Genomic DNA, 18,269 nt, shown 5'->3' with positions numbered 1-18,269 from the left:
GGAAAAATATATGATTCAATTTTATAAGAAAACTTTATATTTTTTATTTTGATCACATCTATTATTTTAAAAAAAGATTGCGAGTTTTATAATAATATAATAATGAAGAGTAATCAATACTGATTTTCTTCAAGTATTTTACATGCATATAAGTTTTATTATAAAATTTTTGTTAACGTATCTTAACCGTATAAAACCCTAAATTTTAAAAATTTCGCGTACACGTATCGTATCGTATCGTACCAGCATCCGTATAATGTATCCGAGCTTCATAGCAAAACACACAATAAATAAATGCAAGAAGTATGGAAAGCTAGCTAGACTAATCCTCATCTTACAAACCCCGACTTCTCTGACATACATAAGGTGCATGTGAGACTAGGCCTAGTGTTGTTCATTTCCATTCATTGAGCTCCATAAGTTTCTCAAAGAACTGTATGTTTATTTATCTGCTCAATCATTGTTTTTTTTTTTCTTTCGAAAATAAAGTGCAAAACAAAATCACTGTCTTTCATAATTAATCACTTTCTGATTAGTATTTTTTCTTCATATTTCATATAAAAGTGATATATAGAAAAAAGGGAAGGAATTGAATTCTGTAACAAACATGGAGGAGGAGCATATGAGAGAGCCATTGTTGGAGAAGAAGCAATACTATGAAGATTGTCCTGGTTGCAAGGTTGAACAAGAAAATGAGCTTAATGAAGGAGTATCCATAATAAAGCTTTTGATTATATGGATGGTGGTTTTATCAGCAAGTAAGCATTATTCAACTTCTTCTTATTATTTTTTTCACTTGTAGAATAATTGTTCTTTGATACTTTTTGTTTATATGTGATTCTTGTGAGTACACACTACACAGTTTTGTTGATGCTACTATTCTAAGTTCTTAGTACGGTTTGAAAATCTTGTTTTCTTAATTTGTTGTGTCACGGGGATTTTCTTTTGAATAAGTCATGTTAGGATAATTTAACTTATTGCTATGTCCTATGTACCTTTGTTCTTCTCTATCTAACTTTTCTGTGTTGTCATTTTCAGCTCTTCCTACATCATCTCTCTTTCCCTTCCTTTATTTCATGGTCAGTTTATTTATCAACCAGGATTTATTTATATATTTTGTGTTTCAATTTTCAAGCTTTTGAAAGGAACTGCTAGTTGCTTCCCTATGGAACTTAATCTAATATATTTGTTCGATCAAAATAATTGTAGAAGGAAGAAAATTATTATTAAAATAAAGTGGCACTAATAAACTATTTTACAACCGTCTTTCAAAACATTTGAACTTTGTCTCTTGAGATTACATGGTTAATAATTTTCCTTCGGATCGATATTTTTCCTAGTCTTTTCTGGTATTTTAAGAAATGAATGAGTATCACTTCACTGTTTAATCATCATTCTTGTGTATGGTACAAACAATAAATTCCATAATGTAAATTTCAAGTTTCTTAAGTATTTTCCTTTTGTTTTGTCATATTTGTGAAATACTGAAAAACTGAAATATTCGATTAGTATTCAACTCTAAACTGGTTGATTCAATAATACAATGCTCAATAATGCAACATTTATTTTTAGGTAAGGGACTTCAATGTTGCAAAAGAAGAAGCTGATATTAGTTACTATGCTGGTTATATTGGTAAGATTATTTTTAGTATTTCCCATTCATTTAAGTCTTTTATCATTGTTATAAGTTCTTCATTGATTATGATTGAAAATGTTTTTAGGATCTTCATACATGCTTGGAAGATGTTTCACAGCTGTATTATGGGGAATGGTTTCAGATCGCTATGGTCGAAAACCTGTATTAATAATGGGGATTATCGCAGTGTAAGTAGTATCTAATAACAATGAATGCGATTCTTTCTTTAAGTTATGTTGTGTGATTTCTCCCACAATTGTTCATGTTTTACTTGATTTCAGTGTCATTTTCAACACATTATTCGGCCTTAGTACGGGTTTTTGGATGGCTATTGCCACCAGATTTCTTCTCGGAGGTTTAAATGGCGTGCTTGGACCAGTTAAGGTACATGTCATAACTTGCATGCATAACTTGTTGCATCTCATTCAAATTTCAATGTAGATAAATGTATTTGACAAACTTCTGTATTTAACAGGCCTATGCTACTGAACTTTTTCGAGAAGAGCACCAAGCTATAGGACTTTCTACTGTAAGTCTCAACAATTCTTCTGTTTAATAACAGTTCTTAATGTTGCATTTCCATCATAGTAATTCAAAGTGTGATATGATTTCAGGTTAGTGCAGCTTGGGGCATAGGTTTAATTGTTGGCCCAGCAATAGGAGGCTATTTGGCTCAGGTACTATTTTGATTCTTAGCATTATCAAGTATAAAGTATAAAATACATCTTGAAGAAATCCTTGAATTTTTACATGCACATAAGATTACATTATTTGAAATGCTTTTGGCATATTGAGAAGGATAATGCCTGAAATTTGCAATCAATTGAGAACCACAAAGGATGAAAAATTTGCATGTCTTGAATATTTTGCAACTTGACATTTCCTTGTGTGTGTTTGTGGACCTATTTTCCTTATAAGTGGCACACATTCATGTGCACATTTTTTTTTTATCTTATACTTGGTGAAATTTCTTCTTACAGCCAGTTGACAAATACCCACAAATATTTCCAAAAGACTCCTTTTGGGATAAGTAAGTGGAATTTTCTTGCCTTTTCACTTTTTAAAACTAAAGAATTCAACTTTGGCTCCCATCTTGTGTTTCTGTCAGTTTATGCTTTATTGTTATTTCAATTCTGCAGGTTCCCATACTTCTTGCCCTGCTTTACAATATCAGCACTTGCACTTACAGTAGCAATCGTCTGCATCTGGATTCCGGTATGCATCTTAGATATTATAATGCAACAAAAAAAAATTGTTTCTCTCTTCATGTTTTGTGGCTTTCACTTGAGTACTTTTATGGCGGTGCTTTATCATTTATTTAAACGATTTTACATCAATGCTAATACAAAATGCGGACAGAAACATCAATGCTCATATCCATGCTAATACAAAATGATTTCTGTGTTATTCTAGCTTATATAATCTTCTCTGCTCTCTAATCAATTATAGTTATTAAACTATCCGCAGGAAACACTTCACAATCACAATGGTAACGAAGAGTCCAAAGGTAATGCCGAAGCTTTAGAAAATGGAAGCAGCAAAGAAAAGACAGTTCAAAAGAATGAAAACCTCTTTTTGAATTGGCCTTTAATGTCATCTATCATTGCTTATTGTGTCGTCTCACTTCACGATATTGCTTACCAAGAGGTAAATTTCTAATTACTTAGATTAAAAATGGTACATGCAATTGTAAATCTCATTGAATTCATATAAGTTAAAAACATCTATTCATGTTTGTTTTTTAGGTTTTCTCATTATGGGCTGTTAGTCCTCTGAGGCTAGGGGGTTTGAAGTTTACAACTGATGATGTTGGTGATGTTCTTTCAATTTCAGGTGCATCTTTCAAACTTAAAATAAATATTTATCATTGTTAGGTAAATATAATAAGATATATTTTTGTATTCAATTTTGATATTTGTATAGTTACTAACTTTGTGAAATTATTAGGAGTTGCACTTTGCATCTACCAACTTTTCATATACCCATATGTGGAAAAAGCTTGTGGACCTATTGTCTTGGCCCGTATCACAGGGGTAAGTTATTCATATCACAGGGGAAAAAACTTTAAACGGTTCGGTTCGGTTATTCCGAACCATTTGAGCAATTTAGTTCGGTTCGGTTCGGTTTTGATGGTTAACCGAACCATGCCCACCCCTACATAGCAGTTATTGAAAAATATGCATTTCATTGATTGTTATTTAAATATGTTATGTTACTATGGTTGTTTCTTATGCAGATTATTTCCATACCACTTTTGCAAAGTTACCCCTTCATAGCAATGTTATCAGGAATAACCTTATACATTGTGATTAGTATTGCTTCCATCCTGAAAAATATTATTGCAGTAAGTAAATCTCTTTAAATGGATTCAATTAACCAAAATTCAGTTTAATTAATTGATAAAAGGCTCTTTTTATTAAAAATTTGACTCATTGTATTATTTTTCATGGACTTAGGTGACGATTACAACCGGATTATTCCTTGTACAAAACCGAGTAGTGGTTAGTATATTTGACTCATTGTTAAAATGTGTGTTGCTAGCATTTCTATGACAATATTAGTTGTTGATGGAAGTGTGACATTGATTTGCAAAACAGGAACAACACCAAAGAGGAGCAGCTAATGGAATTTCTATGACAGCTATGTCTCTATTCAAAGCTATTGGACCTGCTGCAGGTGGTACAATGTGAGTACTCTTCCTCTAATTTCTTCTTCATTAGTAGAATTTTAGTATAATTTTTTATCTACATGATTTTTTACTACACTTAAGTTATGCTATTAAAAATAGGATTTTTCTAACATGTGCAAATTTGCACATGTTAAGGATACTAAAAGAAGCAACTTTTTATTGAAAATCACACTTGTTATAAAAAAGAATATATATTTAATGTACAATACACAAGTTCCAATATAAACTTACTACTTTAGTATCCTTAACATGTGCAAATTTGCACATGTTAGAAAAATCCTTAAAAATAATTCTCAATGTTCTTTTTCTTTTGATCTTTGTTAATACAGATTAACTTGGTCACAAAAGCGTATGGATGCTTCTTTCCTACCAGGTTTGATCCTCAACTATAAACAATCATCATTTATATAGCTATAATGTGTTTTTGAGAAATAAATCGGCACAATATCCAATACATAATTTCTATTTTTAGTATACTAGAGCACATGTTAGCAATTCATTTTTTTTTTCACCCTTATAGCATTTGATGTACCAAATTTAAGGATATCTTTGCTAGTATATATATTTAAACTTTTATGAATCCCATCTTTTGGTGTATTACTTGAGAACTTACTATTGCACATTTAACTGTAGGAACTCAAATGGTGTTTTTCTTCCTTAATTTAGTTGAAGGACTTGGAATACTTTTGATGTGTAAACCATTCCTTGGTGAAAAGAAGAAAACAAACTCACACGAGTTACATTGATATTAGCTAGATCACTTTCCGTGCGTATGCATGGGACAACATTTTTTAATAATATAATGATGATATCTGAAAACATACATTTTTATTATATATGTAGGAGAATACATAACAACTTGAACTTTATGTTATTCATTCATGCAACAAATTAATATGTTGTCATAAGGACCTCTTTCTTCTTTTGAAAGGAGATATTTGACACTTGATTGTTAGATAATAATGTATTGGGTTTCAACTATTGGACATTTATATGACAAGTTCGTAATTCATTACTATTTTATTGAAACCCTTATCGTCTTTGTTATTCTCTCTGATTATCTATATCTTTAACCTGACATCAAGAGCTTTGTTTGATCTGCCTTGAATTATTTGTAGCTTCCGTTGTTGAGTTCCCAAAAATTTTGGGAAACAAGTGTATTTCGTTTGATTGTTGGATCAATTTTGTTTGTCTCTCGCTCTCTGCAAATCAGGTTCAGTTAGCTTTTTTGTTTGATTTCACGGATTATAACTTATTTTGTTTCTCTCCATGTAATTCTCATATTTGGTGGGTTTGTTCGTTTGATTGTTGAGTTATCTTTTTATCGGGTATATGACTTCTTCTTTTGTTAGTGGATTGGGTATTAGTTGGCTTTCATTACATTATTACGTTGATAAATGATTTTTGTACAATTATTTATTTGACAACTTTTATAATCTAATTGGGTTTACTTAGTGGTAATTGGTTTGGGATCCGGAAGTGTGCTCCTCTTCGTGGTTTCAGCTTCGATTATCTCTGATGCCAATTTGAGTAGGCTAATTTAGCTTCTTCAAAAAAAAATGTTTAACAACTTTTGAAACAATTATCTCTCTCATACTCACATGTGTTTTTATTCTCTCTCTTCATCTTTCTCTCTCTATTGTTTTGTCCAATCAAAGGAGGATGTGTTTTTATTGTCTTTCGTTGGTAATATGTTGCAAAGAAGGCGCCAGACGAACAAAGAAACCTTCAAAGGGATGTGTCAATGTCAAACATCATTAGTAGTGTCCCTAACCACGTCTTCCTCGGATGTAGTCAGAAAGTGATAAGCACCTCCCACCGAGTAACCATAAATAGGATCAAGCAACCATTTCCACTTGTCAATAACGAGGTAAAGACAATTGTTGATTTAGGTATGAAAATATTTTAAATGATGGTTCGTTGGGTCATTTGGATGTCACATTAAAGTTTAGAATTTTATTATAAAAATAAGTTTAGAATTTTCCTAGTTACACTCTATTTAATTCTTGTTACACTCTAAAATGATAAAATTACTTTAAGTAGGTCATTTAAACTGAATTTAAGTGTACATATTTAAACAAAAATTCACCAACAAACAATGATTCTACTTAATCTTATTTTAAGTAGGTACATGTAAACTTGTTACATGTACTTACTTAAACTTAAACTTAATTTAAGTTAACCCCAACCTTTAAAAGAATGTTTACTTAAATTTAATTAAAGTTAGCGCGTGGTACACCATCAAATACATGTCACTTGTAGAGTGCAAAACATTTCAACACATTGAACAAAAAAATATATATAAACTCAGCATCATTGAAGAAGAAAAAACAAATTCACTTACCTATATGCAAAGAAGAAATTGAAATTCACTTACCTATATGCAATAGATTATGGATGATAGACGTTTTGATCCATTCTTTAATATTTTATTGAAATTGATTGAATATCCATAATGTTTGTATGTGAAAGATGGTGAAAGTTTAGACTTACAATGAATCAGGGTTTTGAGAAAATTTACATAAAAGAGAAATTTTGGTATTATTATAAAATTTTAAGTAAATTTGGGTGTAACCAGAATATATAGAGTGTGACTAGAAAAATTCAAAAGTTTATGGTAGTTGGGTCTTTGCTGGTTTCTGTTCCAGCGCTAGTGTGTTGATTTACTGATGCCATTTTAGTTTATTGCAGAGTTTATTATGTGTTTGGTTAGTCATTGTTTTGGTTTTTTATTATTTTGATTGATCGTAATTTTTTTATTGATTCTTTTGATTGATTGTACTTGTCTCTACTGACTCTTCTGATTGCACTGCTCCCTATTGATTATTCTGATTGATTGTACTTCTCCCTAGTGACTATTTTGATTGATTTCACTTCTCACTTTTGATTCTTTTGATTGATTGCACTTCTCCTCATTGGTTATTATGATTAATTGCATTTCCCTTTTGATTCTTCTTATTGCTTGCACTTCTCCCCACTTCTTTTTCTGATTGATTGCATTTCTCCTTCTCATGATCACACTTCTCCCTTTTGATTCTTCTGATTTATTGCACTTCTTCATGCTTGTTCTTTTGGATGGTTTGATTTGACTTGGTTCGTTTGGATGGTTTCTCTCCTTGCCTGGTTGATGGCGATGATTCTTGTTGCTCTCTGTATGATGATAACTTACTTTGGTTACTACTCTACATGGTTATGCCATCAACTGATTTGGTTTATTTTAAGGTTAATTTGTATCAAATTTAAAGCTTAGTAAGCTTTAGCTTGAGGGGTATAGTGTAGGAATTTATATTATTTAGGATGTTTTTCGTAGTAAATGACACTTTTACCCCAGCGGCACTTAACAACCTTTAGCCTAAAGCGCCGGCAGTTAATAACCGCTGGAACCTAGCGGCAGTTAACTGTGATTCACACCAGTGAACAGAACCAGTGCAGTCTGCACTGATTTTTTCCAGAAAATTTGTCATGTTTTATCTTTAATTTCAAACGGCAATTTCGGAGAAATCAAACCGAAACAACAACATCCACAATCACAAACATCAACATTTCATAGGTTATCAATTATTCGGTAACATTACACAAAACTGATAATGAGTTAATGTTTCACAATTGTTTGAAATTTGTCAAATTTTCCACATTTTGCAATACATTACACATAATGTACATTATCAGTAAATGGCAGTTAACAACCGCTGAGTCCCAACGGCAGTTAACTGTCGGCGGTTTTCCCAACGGTAGTTAACTACCGCTGGGGGCTTTTTAGTAAATTACTTGTGTCAATAGGAAGTATTCCATGTCAAAAAAGCAATTTTCTTTATTGTGTGTTGATGAAGGATTTTTACCTCTCATAAAACTATTTACACGTAAGTATATATAGGATCGTGTCCACATGGAGTTGCGTATTTCATAAGCATTTTCACAATATTTGTCACGTTAAGTGTGAAGTAGATAAAATAGTCACAAGGAAGGGGGGGTTTGAATTGTGACCCTTTAAAAATTAACCTGAAACTTAAAAGTGATTCTCAAGTAGTTTACTTGGAATAGTTAAGTTAATATTCTGACTTCAGAACGTTCTGAAGTTCATACACATAAACAGTTTAATAAAGTAAATGTGTAAGTGTGTGTTGTGTATACTGTAATTAAAGAGTATAAGGAAGAGAGAAAGAACACACAGAAATTTATAGTGGTTCACCCAATGTGGGTTAGTCCACTCCTCACAATCTTGTGAGAGTTTCCACTATGATGCTTGAGATAACCTCTCAAATCCTGCACCTTACAATCTTGTTCACCTGAACAATTACAATCCTGTATTCTCTAAGCCTCAGCAGGCTTGCACCTTCTTGCTAAGTTAACCACTTAGACTTTTACAACCTTTGCTCAACCTAACACTTTAGGACCTCTAAAAGTTAGATGAGACTTTGTTACAATTTGTATGGAGCTTGAATGAATGAAATCAGACAAGAGAAGAAAGGAAGGAAGTGTTATCTTTAAAGAGATAACAGAAAGAATTGATTTACACTACAAGAAGATATTAAAGAATCTTCAGTGATGATCAATTCAGATGCTAAAGCTTCAAAACAACCTCAAGTTGTTTTTCTTGTATGCTTTGCAATTTGTGTGGAGTTTGAATGTTTGAGAATCAAACAGAGGAGGAGGAGGAAGAAAGTTATCTTTGCATGAGATAACAAAGAGTATTGATGTGCACTAAGGAAACAAGAGCCTTAGAGATTGATCAATTTCAATTGCAAGAGCTTCAAACAAAATCAAGTTGTTTTCTTGTATGCTTTGCAATGGTGCAAGTTTTGCTAATGCCAAGTCCTCTATTTATAGAGTCTTTGGGCTCATATAGCCGTTGTAGGGTGTCCAATGGTGTTATGCCATGTGTCCTGGGTCCCACAAGCTTTAACTTGAAATTCAGGGCAAACATTCTGATCTCTGATGAACATCAGAATGTTGTTGTGTTCATGATGATCTTCATCTGGGTTCATCATGTATGAATGAACACATGAAGTTCTGGGCTATGCATATGCTTTTCATATGAATTTCTGGACAATAACCAATGTATGGACTTTTCTTCATACATCAGAATGTTCCTTTCCCAGATTTTGTCTTGGAACCGGTGCAGGAGGATTTTGTGGGATTCTGCATCTTCATGCCCATGCTTTGAGAGATTGTGTTGTCCTTGTTCAGTACCAACTCTCAGACGTGTCTATCTCTTGTTGAAGATGACAGATTTGCTTTGCTTTTGCTTTTTGCTTTTCACCTACTGTACTGTTCATAAAGTAAGCATGAGCTGAGCTTGAACATTCTGATCATCAGAATGTTTGATATTCATGATGTTCTTCATCTGGGTTCATCAAGGATGAATGTCAGATGAGTTTCTGGATCCATTCCATACGTGACATGATATTTGTTCAAGTGTTATCCTTCAAAAGTTACTTCTCCATATGCATCAAAAGTTGCTTGAAAAAGTAGGATAAAGTTGAATCAAATCTGTCTTGGATTTGGTGCAAAAGAGAGAGAGAGGATAGTGGATCTGCAATCTTCAGGCCCATGCTTCAAGGAGATTTGCTTGATTCATCTCAGAGTACACGTTATCTCTGATGCAAGATCTCCTTTTGCTAGCTTTTCCATCTTTCCACCAACTACACTGTTCATGGCTGGAAGCATGTGCAGAAGTGAACATTCTGATCTCAGAAGATACAACTGAAGTGCAGTGAATGCATCATCTAGGACAATGTTCTCTTTGGAATATTCCTAGTACTTTAATGTTCATAGTCTTGGATGAACATTAAAGATCCTTTTGACATAGTTCCTTGTCCATGCCTTTATTTGTTGATAGATCCATGCAGATGTACTTTTCTGAACCTTTTATTCATGTCTTGCATGTTCTTGATGAATCTGGGTTGCTTCTGAACAGGGTTCTGAACTGGGTTGCTTCTGAACAGAGTTGCTTCTGAACAACCTTCTGAACTGGGTTGCTTCTGAACAACCTTCTGAACTGGGTTCTGAACAACCTTCTGAACTGGGTTGCTTCTGAACAGAGTTGCTTCTGAACAACCTTCTGAGCTCTCATCAGAACGTTCTGATCAAACTCTCGGATCAACATTCTGAACTAACTTTCTGAACTTCAGAATTAGTTCATGGATTCAATGTCCTTTGATTTTATGCATCTTGGTATGATTCAAACCTTGTTCCTGTCTTAGTGAAAACACTCAAGAGCACAAGTTAAATACCAAGGAATTAATCAAAGTCCATTTAATCCTTAATCATTAAAGTTTATTATCTTTAAAATTAATTAGGGATTTTGCCTCAACAAAGTGTTTGGGTATAAATTGTTTGTTTGTGTAAAACTATTTTCCTAATCAACATAAAAGTAAAGCGAGAAGAGATAGGGCTATTTCGCTTGCGGTCAGAGACATCAACCAAGCGTAACAGCTGCAATCTCTCGATCGATTAACGGATTCTAGCTTTTTAAACTATATTATCACAATCAATCGACAATATCATTCGTGTCCAAATGATATGGTTATTTCTAAGGGATCGTTTAAACATCGATTTCCCAAACATTTAAACAATCACAAAGTCGATTGGGTAGTTTAATCGACGATTTCCCAACCGATTAAATTACCCAAAAGCATTAAGTCCTAGATTAAAAGTGATTATCAAATATTAACATCCATGTCTAGAGTGATAACTTAAGATAGATTGTTATTCTATTTCTAGATTCAAAAGTATGTGTCCATATCATTTTGAATCTCAATAAAACAATAAAAGCAAGAATAACAACAATATTGAATAAATAAGCTAGAACCATATATTAAAAGATCAAAAGATTACATAATAGCTTGTTTGAATACCTCAAAACTACAAGAGTAGATGTAGCTACATATGTCTATGATAGCTTTGCAAAGGATGAAGAAAGGGTGAAGATTCCATGACAAGATCCATGATGTCTCAACAAATCTTGGCTTGAATCTACTCCTAACTACCTTGCTTTGTGTTTCTCTCTCTAGAAAATCCCTAGTCTCTCTCTAAAACCAGAAAAATATGAATAAAAATGTAATAGAATAGCAAGAGAGAGAAGGAAAAACTATTTATATGGGCTGTGTTTGGACAACTCGCTTATGGCCAAAATAACTCACCATAAGCGAGATGCACAAAATCAGCTTCTGCCCCAATGGTTATGCTCCACGTGCCCCTTATCCTGTTGAATCTCTTGAACTCGCCATGAACACACTTATGGCGTGAAGCCTCTGGAGAAAACTCGCCAATGGCCAAATACTCGCTTATGGCGAGTTTCTTGAACTCTGGCTTCTAGGCTTATGGCTTGGTACACGCTTATGGCGTGTTGTCTCTGGTCAACTAATATTTTTGGTCCTTGCTTGTATTTTCCTGCACAAAAAGGATAAAGTAAGGCATGCAAAGCATAAATGACATTTAGGCACATAATTGAAGCTTTTCCATCAATAATTTGTAAAACAATTCATCAAATATGCCTAAACTAACACATGAATTAGATCATTTTGAGCACTTATCATGTGTTTGGTTAGTCATTGTTTTGGTTTTTATTCTTTTGATTGATTGTAATTTTTTTATTGAGTCTTTTGATTGATTGCACTTGTCCCTACTGACTCTTCTGATTGCACTTCTCCCTATTGATTATTCTGATTGATTGTACTTCTCCCTAGTGATTATTTTGATTGATTTCACTTCTCACTTTTGATTCTTGTGATTGATTGCACTTCTCCTTATTGGTTCTTATGATTAATTGCACTTCCCTTTTGATTCTTCTTATTGATTGCACTTCTCCCCGCGTCTTTTTTCTGATTGATTGCACTTCTCCTTCTCATGATCGCACTTCTCCCTTTTGATTCTTCTGATTTATTGCACTTCTTCATGCTGGTTCTTTTGGATGGTTTTATTTGATTTGGTTCGTTTGGATGGTTTCTCTCCTTGCCTGGTTGATGGCGATGATTCTTGTTGCTCTCTATATGATGATAATTCACTTTGGTTACTACTCTGTTATGCCATCAACTGATTTGGTTTATTTTTAGGTTAATTTGTAACAAGTTTAAAGCTTATTAAGCTTTAACTTGAGGGGTATAGTGTTGGAATTTATATTATTTAGGATGTTTTTCGTAATTTGTTTGACAAACTCATAATGTTTCTTGTTAATGCAACATGAATTTGAAGGTATGTGTTAGATAATAAAGTATTAATCTTCAACCATTGAACCTTTATATTACTAAGTTAGCAGTCCATTAGATTTTATATATATTCTATTGTAACCTTTTGTAATGTCTTTTATATTGCTATTTTATTGAAACCCTAGTCGTCTTTGTTATTCTCTCGGGTTATCTATATTGTTAACATTGACAACTGTATCTATATTTTGCATCGTGCCTCTGTATGGCATCGTGTCTTTTCTACTTTTTGGATGTAAAAATTAGGCTTAATTACACTTTTGGTCCTACCATTTTGACGAACTCACGAAAATGGTTATATCTTTTTCAAATCGAACAAAATCATCATTAAACTATATGTTTTTTGCAGTTTTAGTCCTATCTCCCTATTTCCAACACTAGAAACGCACAGAAATGACAGTTTTAGTCCAACCACCTATGCTCAACCGTGAAATAAACAAAGAATAAAACATGTGGGTACAAGGAATCTACTTTATTCAGTACACTAAGACATGTCTAAGACATGTTTCAGTTATGTAACATGTCTCGGAAATTAGGTTAGTTTGCTTAACAAGTAGATTCCTTGTACCCACATGATTTATACCTTGTTTATTTCATGGTTGAGCATAGATGGTTGGACTAAAACTGTTTTTTTTTTTGCGTTTCTGGAGTTGGAAATAGGGAGATAGGACCAAAACTGCAAAAAACATATAATTTAGGGACGATTTTGTTCGATTTAAAAGAGGTAGGACCAATTTCGTGAGTTGGTCAAAATGCAAGAACCAAAAATGTAATTAAGCCTAAAAATAAATATAAAAATTTACGTAAATATAAATTATAAAATATTGTGTGCTTTGGCGGGACCCATTTTAAAATTTTTTATGGGTGGTATGCATATTTAAAAAATTGTTAAATATATTTTTTGTCCCTATTAATATATCAAATTTTCGTTTTAGTCCCCTAAAATTTTTGTTGGACTTTTAGTCCACCAAAAGTTTCAATAACCACTTTTGATCCTTACTGTTTAGGAACTTGTGTCTACACTTCATATTTTTTTAATAATTTTTTTAGAAATGCATAGAATATTTTGACAATGTCTCCAAAAAAAGATAGAGTTTTTTTTATCAAACATTAACTAAATGAATTTTTTATGTTTTTTGTGCTTAAAAATTCAAATTTAATTCATAGTTTGTTAAAACTATTCTAGTTTTTTTTTCGAGAGAGATTGGCAAAATATTCCACACATTTATGGAAAATTTTATTAAAATATATGAAGGCTAGACATGGGTTGACTAAAAAGTAGGGATCAAAAGTGGTGATGGAAATATTTTTAGGGACTAAAAGTCAAACAAAAAAATAGGAAAACTAAAATGAAAAGTTGATATATTTACGGGGACTAAAAACATATTTAACCCTGTGAAAAATATAGTTTACTTGTTTAAATAATTGAAAAATGTAAAATAATATAATGTATTTTATGAGACCCATTTATAACTATCATATGAGTGGCATGGACTTAGGTGCTCTAAAAAACCTACAACAAACTCTTTCTCACCCTAACACCTCTCTCTCATGTAAGAGGAGAGAAACTTCTCATTGCCCTTTTTGGCAACTTTAACAAAAGTAGAAAACCAGAGACATTAAAATCATCCACAACAAAGAAATTTATTTTTTATTTAAATGGGTCTAATGTGTACACATCATTTATTTATAAATGTTCGATCTCTTCAATCTAGCACTTCACGCAAAAAATTTAAACGAGATTTATTAATCATCTATCAATAACTCTATATTATTACATTTTAGTTTTTAATCTTTAAAAAGAGTGAGTCTCACAAAGAAATGATACATATTTGCTTTGTGCGCACTAGGCACCCAAAATTATTTATTTCTATCCTATCATGGACTGAATTTCGGGTTGATTTCTTTAACTCATCACGATTTCAAATAAAATATTTCGGGTTTCATACCAATACTCGAAGCAACTCCTCTATCCACGAAACTACAACTAAACCTGGAGCTTATCTGATAACCTTAATAAATGGAGGTACCTCATAGGTACTAAGTCTTAAACATTAGAGATGTCCATTCACCATCCCCAATAAGGAATTTTTAATATCAAAAGGCTAAGCACGTCCATTACGGGTAGGGGTGGGAATAGGCCAGGTCGCCCGTCAGGGGCCTATGGCTCGGCCTACTAAAAGCCCCGCTCAGCCTAACTCGTTTAATAAATGAGTCAAGCTTGAGCTTTATAAAAAGCCTATTAATTTAATTAGGTTGGGGTAGGCTTATAAAAAATCCTATCAGGCCTACCAGGTCGGCCCGTATATGAGTATATTACATTTTTCCACATTTATTATTTATATTTATATATGTCAAAAAGAATTACCGATCCTTCAAATTCTCATACCACAATTATTATTATTTCAGTTTAATCCAAAAGATTTCGTCTATCATTTCTATTGTTCCATTCAAAAGATTAAATTCTTGTTAGGCTTGGTTTATATAATGGTATTCAAGTGTCAAAAGAACGAGGTGAATTCCTTGACACTTGAATACCTTCATTTAAATCGGCCTAAGAAGAATTTAACCTTTTAAAAGAAACGATAGAAATGTTAGGCGAATGTTTGAGTCCTGCCGTTTAGCAAGTTTGGATTACCCCATCCAGAGGAAGACAATTGTTGTAGTTGGAAGGCACCTTCCAACTACAACAATTATCTTACCTTTGAATGAGGTAAATTCAAACTTGCCAAACAATAGCTATCAAGTATTCACCCGAAAGTTTTATTGTTTCATTCAAAAGTTTAAATTCTTGTTAGGCTTGGTTTAAATGGTGGTATTCAAGTGTCAAAAGAATGAGGTGCATTCCTTGACACTTCAATACCTTCATTTAAACCAGCCTAACAAGAATTTAATCTTCCAGGTAAATGCTTGGGAACTGTCGTTTGGCAAGTATGAATTACCTCATTCAAAGGAAGACAATTGTTGTAGTTGGAAGGTGCATTTCCCTGCCTAATCACGAACTTCTGGCGGAATCAAACTTCTGGCGAAATTCAACAACATTACGCGCGTATCGATGCACTGGAACATGTTGTGGTCCCAAAACATGCTCATCCCGTTTTCGTTGTTCGTTAATTCCACCCAACTGAATGAAACTCTCCTCTCGTCGAGCGTTGGACGTTTATACCGAACGTATTCCACCCTCCTTGTGTCTTCGAGGTTGACTCCCTGGTTGAATTCATTCAGTTCGTCCTTGAGACCTCTTAACGTTACACCAAGGTACCGAACCTTCAACCTCTAAGGTTCTCCGTCGTTGAATTGTGCATGAACGTCGATCCACCCGGCCATTACTTCAAATCTACACAGTAAGAAATTAAAAACAATCAATGAAAAACTCATTCAAACATTTCATCAAACACTTGGAGTGTAAATTATACATAAACCCTAAAACTCATAACTACAACATTAACATACAAACATCCAAACACAATTAAGCAAGATAAGTCATTTACATGTAACATTGTATCATTTCTTTCAAAAAAAATCAAAATTTAAACAAACCCTAATTCTAAAAAAAAATCTCTGAAACTCAAAACTACAACATAAACATGCAAGCATCTAAACATTTAAGTAACACAAGTCATTTTCATGTAAACATTGTATGATTTCTTGCCAAAAAAACCAAAATTTAAACAAACCCTAAATCTAAAAAAATTCTAATTTAAGAGAAAAAATCTAACATATAAACATGAAAGGTTAATGGTGTTTGATTATGAAAAATTACTTGTTATTGGAGTGTTGTTTGATTTGAACTTGAAGGAATTTTGAATTTGGGTGATTTGAGAGAGATTTTTGAGGTTTTTTGAGATTTTAGATGACAAATGAGAAAATGAGGTGTTCTGCCTAGTTTAAAAACAACACATAAAGGGAGTTAACTAACGTTGTATTAGTTAACTCATGCGGCGTTAGTTAAGTAGCACAACAGTTAACAAGTGCGTTGCTTAACTAACGCAAAGGCAGTTTCGGCAAGACTGCCGGATGCGAGCGAAATGTGCTCGGGGAAGAGCATAATTCTTTTAATTCCTGCACCCTCCCAGCATTTCATTTTTTTTATCCTTTTCATGCATTTTAAATTCCTCTTGCATTTTATTTTTCTTTAGCATTTTTATTTCCTTTATTTTTATGTTTATTACATCATTCTGTATTTTTATTTTTCGTCATTTATCAAGTGGTTGTAATTAAAATCAAGTAGAAAGATATATTTTTATTTTTGTCAATATCAAGTGATTGTAGATTGCTTTTCTAAAAATAAAAAATAAAAAAGTGGTTGTAGATTGCTAACACACTTAATGTTTTTATACGAGTATGTTAACAGCCCATATATATATATACACACATGTATACATGAGAAAAAAAATGTTCTTTTCTTGGCTTAATAAAATATTCTTTTCTTTTTTTCCTGACCAAAAAAAAAAGAAAAAATATTCTTTTCTTGTGATCAAATCAAATATTCTTTTCTTCATTCTTTCAAAAAAATATTTTTTTTCTTCATGCACGTGGAAAATAGGTGGATAATGCAAAGAAGTCTAAATGGAATCTTTGGTAAAAAAAAAAGTATGAAAGGAATCTAGGTAGGAATTAAAGGATACAAAAAACCTAAGATATTTATTTTTTCATTAAATTTTTGAATTAATTTAATTTTCTTTATTCAAAAAAATAAATAATTTAATTTTCTGTAAAAAGAAAATTTACCATTTTTTTGTTAAAGTAAGATTAAAAGCATATCTCAATTAGACAGACATTAATAGTTTTACCGCTCATGGAGCGAATATTTTATTTTTGCTTTCAATGTACCTAAGATAAATAAATTTCTGAATAATATATATAAAGCATATAGGAAATTAATTTGTTTTGTCAAAAAAAAAAAGGAAATTAATTTGTAACCTGAGAGGGCATAATTTAAATCTTATAAAATAATCATCAATGTCATTTTAATGAATAATAGTTTCCCTTCCAAAATTTCTTTTATAAAAAAATATAAATTATAAGTTGTTTTGAAGAAAAAAATTGTAGTCACTCTACAATATACCAATAAAGCATTAAATACTACTTTTTCTACTATACTTTCAACTATTTTTATTTTCTTTTCTTTTAATTTATTAATTTATCTTTCTTATATTATTGGTGAAGGATAATTCTCTAAAATCACTTATAATTTATCTTTCTCGTTAACGTTGATTACACGACTTAATTTGTTTGAAATGATCAAAATTAAACGTCCTATAATTTAGGACGGAGAGAGTATTCAACTATATATATGTTAAGACATGAAGAAAGACATTACATCGCAGGCACGCATGGAAGAAATGAAGTGGGTGGATAAAATCAATGAGGAGATTAACAACAGCTGTTCTTCAATACCTGATGAGATTGAAAAATGGAAGAAGCGTTCCATTTACAAAGTACCCTCACGGCTGAAGGAGCTAAACAAAAATGTCTACAAACCACAAAAAATTTCGTTTGGTCCTTATCATCATGGTGAGGAGCATTTGATGGCAATGGAAGAGTACAAGCATAGAGCCCTTATTCATTTCCTAAAGGAATGTAAAAAACCCATTGAGTTATTCGTCCAACGTTTGGATCAAGTGGTCCATGAGCCTGCCACTTGATCCAATTTGGATACTTGACAAGTCAAAGTTCCTTCAAATGATGATTCTTGATGGTTGTTTCATCTTGGAGATTGTGAGACGTCCTTCTCCAA

At 32.4% G+C, this 18,269-nt stretch overlaps 1 protein-coding gene across 3 annotated transcripts; it reads left to right on the top strand.

The window, feature by feature from the left end:
• The first annotated feature begins 279 nt into the window (after window positions 1–279).
• LOC25501129 (protein ZINC INDUCED FACILITATOR-LIKE 1) lies at window positions 280–5,148 on the top strand. Of its 3 annotated transcripts, XM_013589734.3 has the most exons (18): window positions 280–435; window positions 565–758; window positions 1,039–1,079; window positions 1,573–1,633; window positions 1,722–1,824; window positions 1,918–2,020; window positions 2,112–2,165; window positions 2,251–2,313; window positions 2,617–2,666; window positions 2,776–2,851; window positions 3,104–3,283; window positions 3,382–3,469; window positions 3,584–3,669; window positions 3,873–3,980; window positions 4,093–4,137; window positions 4,234–4,322; window positions 4,655–4,698; window positions 4,959–5,148. In XM_013589734.3, the coding sequence occupies exons 2-18, from the start codon at window positions 608–610 to the stop codon at window positions 5,069–5,071; spliced, it is 1,455 nt and encodes a 484-aa protein (XP_013445188.1). In that variant the 5' UTR covers window positions 280–435; window positions 565–607; the 3' UTR covers window positions 5,072–5,148. The 3 variants fall into 3 exon arrangements, 2 of the variants coding, with proteins under 2 accessions (XP_013445188.1, XP_039685489.1); XR_005643674.1 differs by lacking the exon at window positions 4,959–5,148 and having other exon boundaries at window positions 4,093–4,165; window positions 4,655–4,700; XM_039829555.1 differs by lacking the exons at window positions 280–435; window positions 565–758; window positions 1,039–1,079 and adding an exon at window positions 1,327–1,406.
• The last annotated feature ends 13,121 nt before the right edge of the window (window positions 5,149–18,269 follow it).

Source organism: Medicago truncatula, chromosome 8 (genome assembly GCF_003473485.1).
Source record: "Medicago truncatula cultivar Jemalong A17 chromosome 8, MtrunA17r5.0-ANR, whole genome shotgun sequence".
Classification (NCBI taxonomy): Eukaryota; Viridiplantae; Streptophyta; class Magnoliopsida; order Fabales; family Fabaceae; genus Medicago; species Medicago truncatula.
The sequence above is the reverse complement of the archived record's forward strand: the minus strand, read 5'-3'. Positions and strand labels throughout refer to the sequence as shown.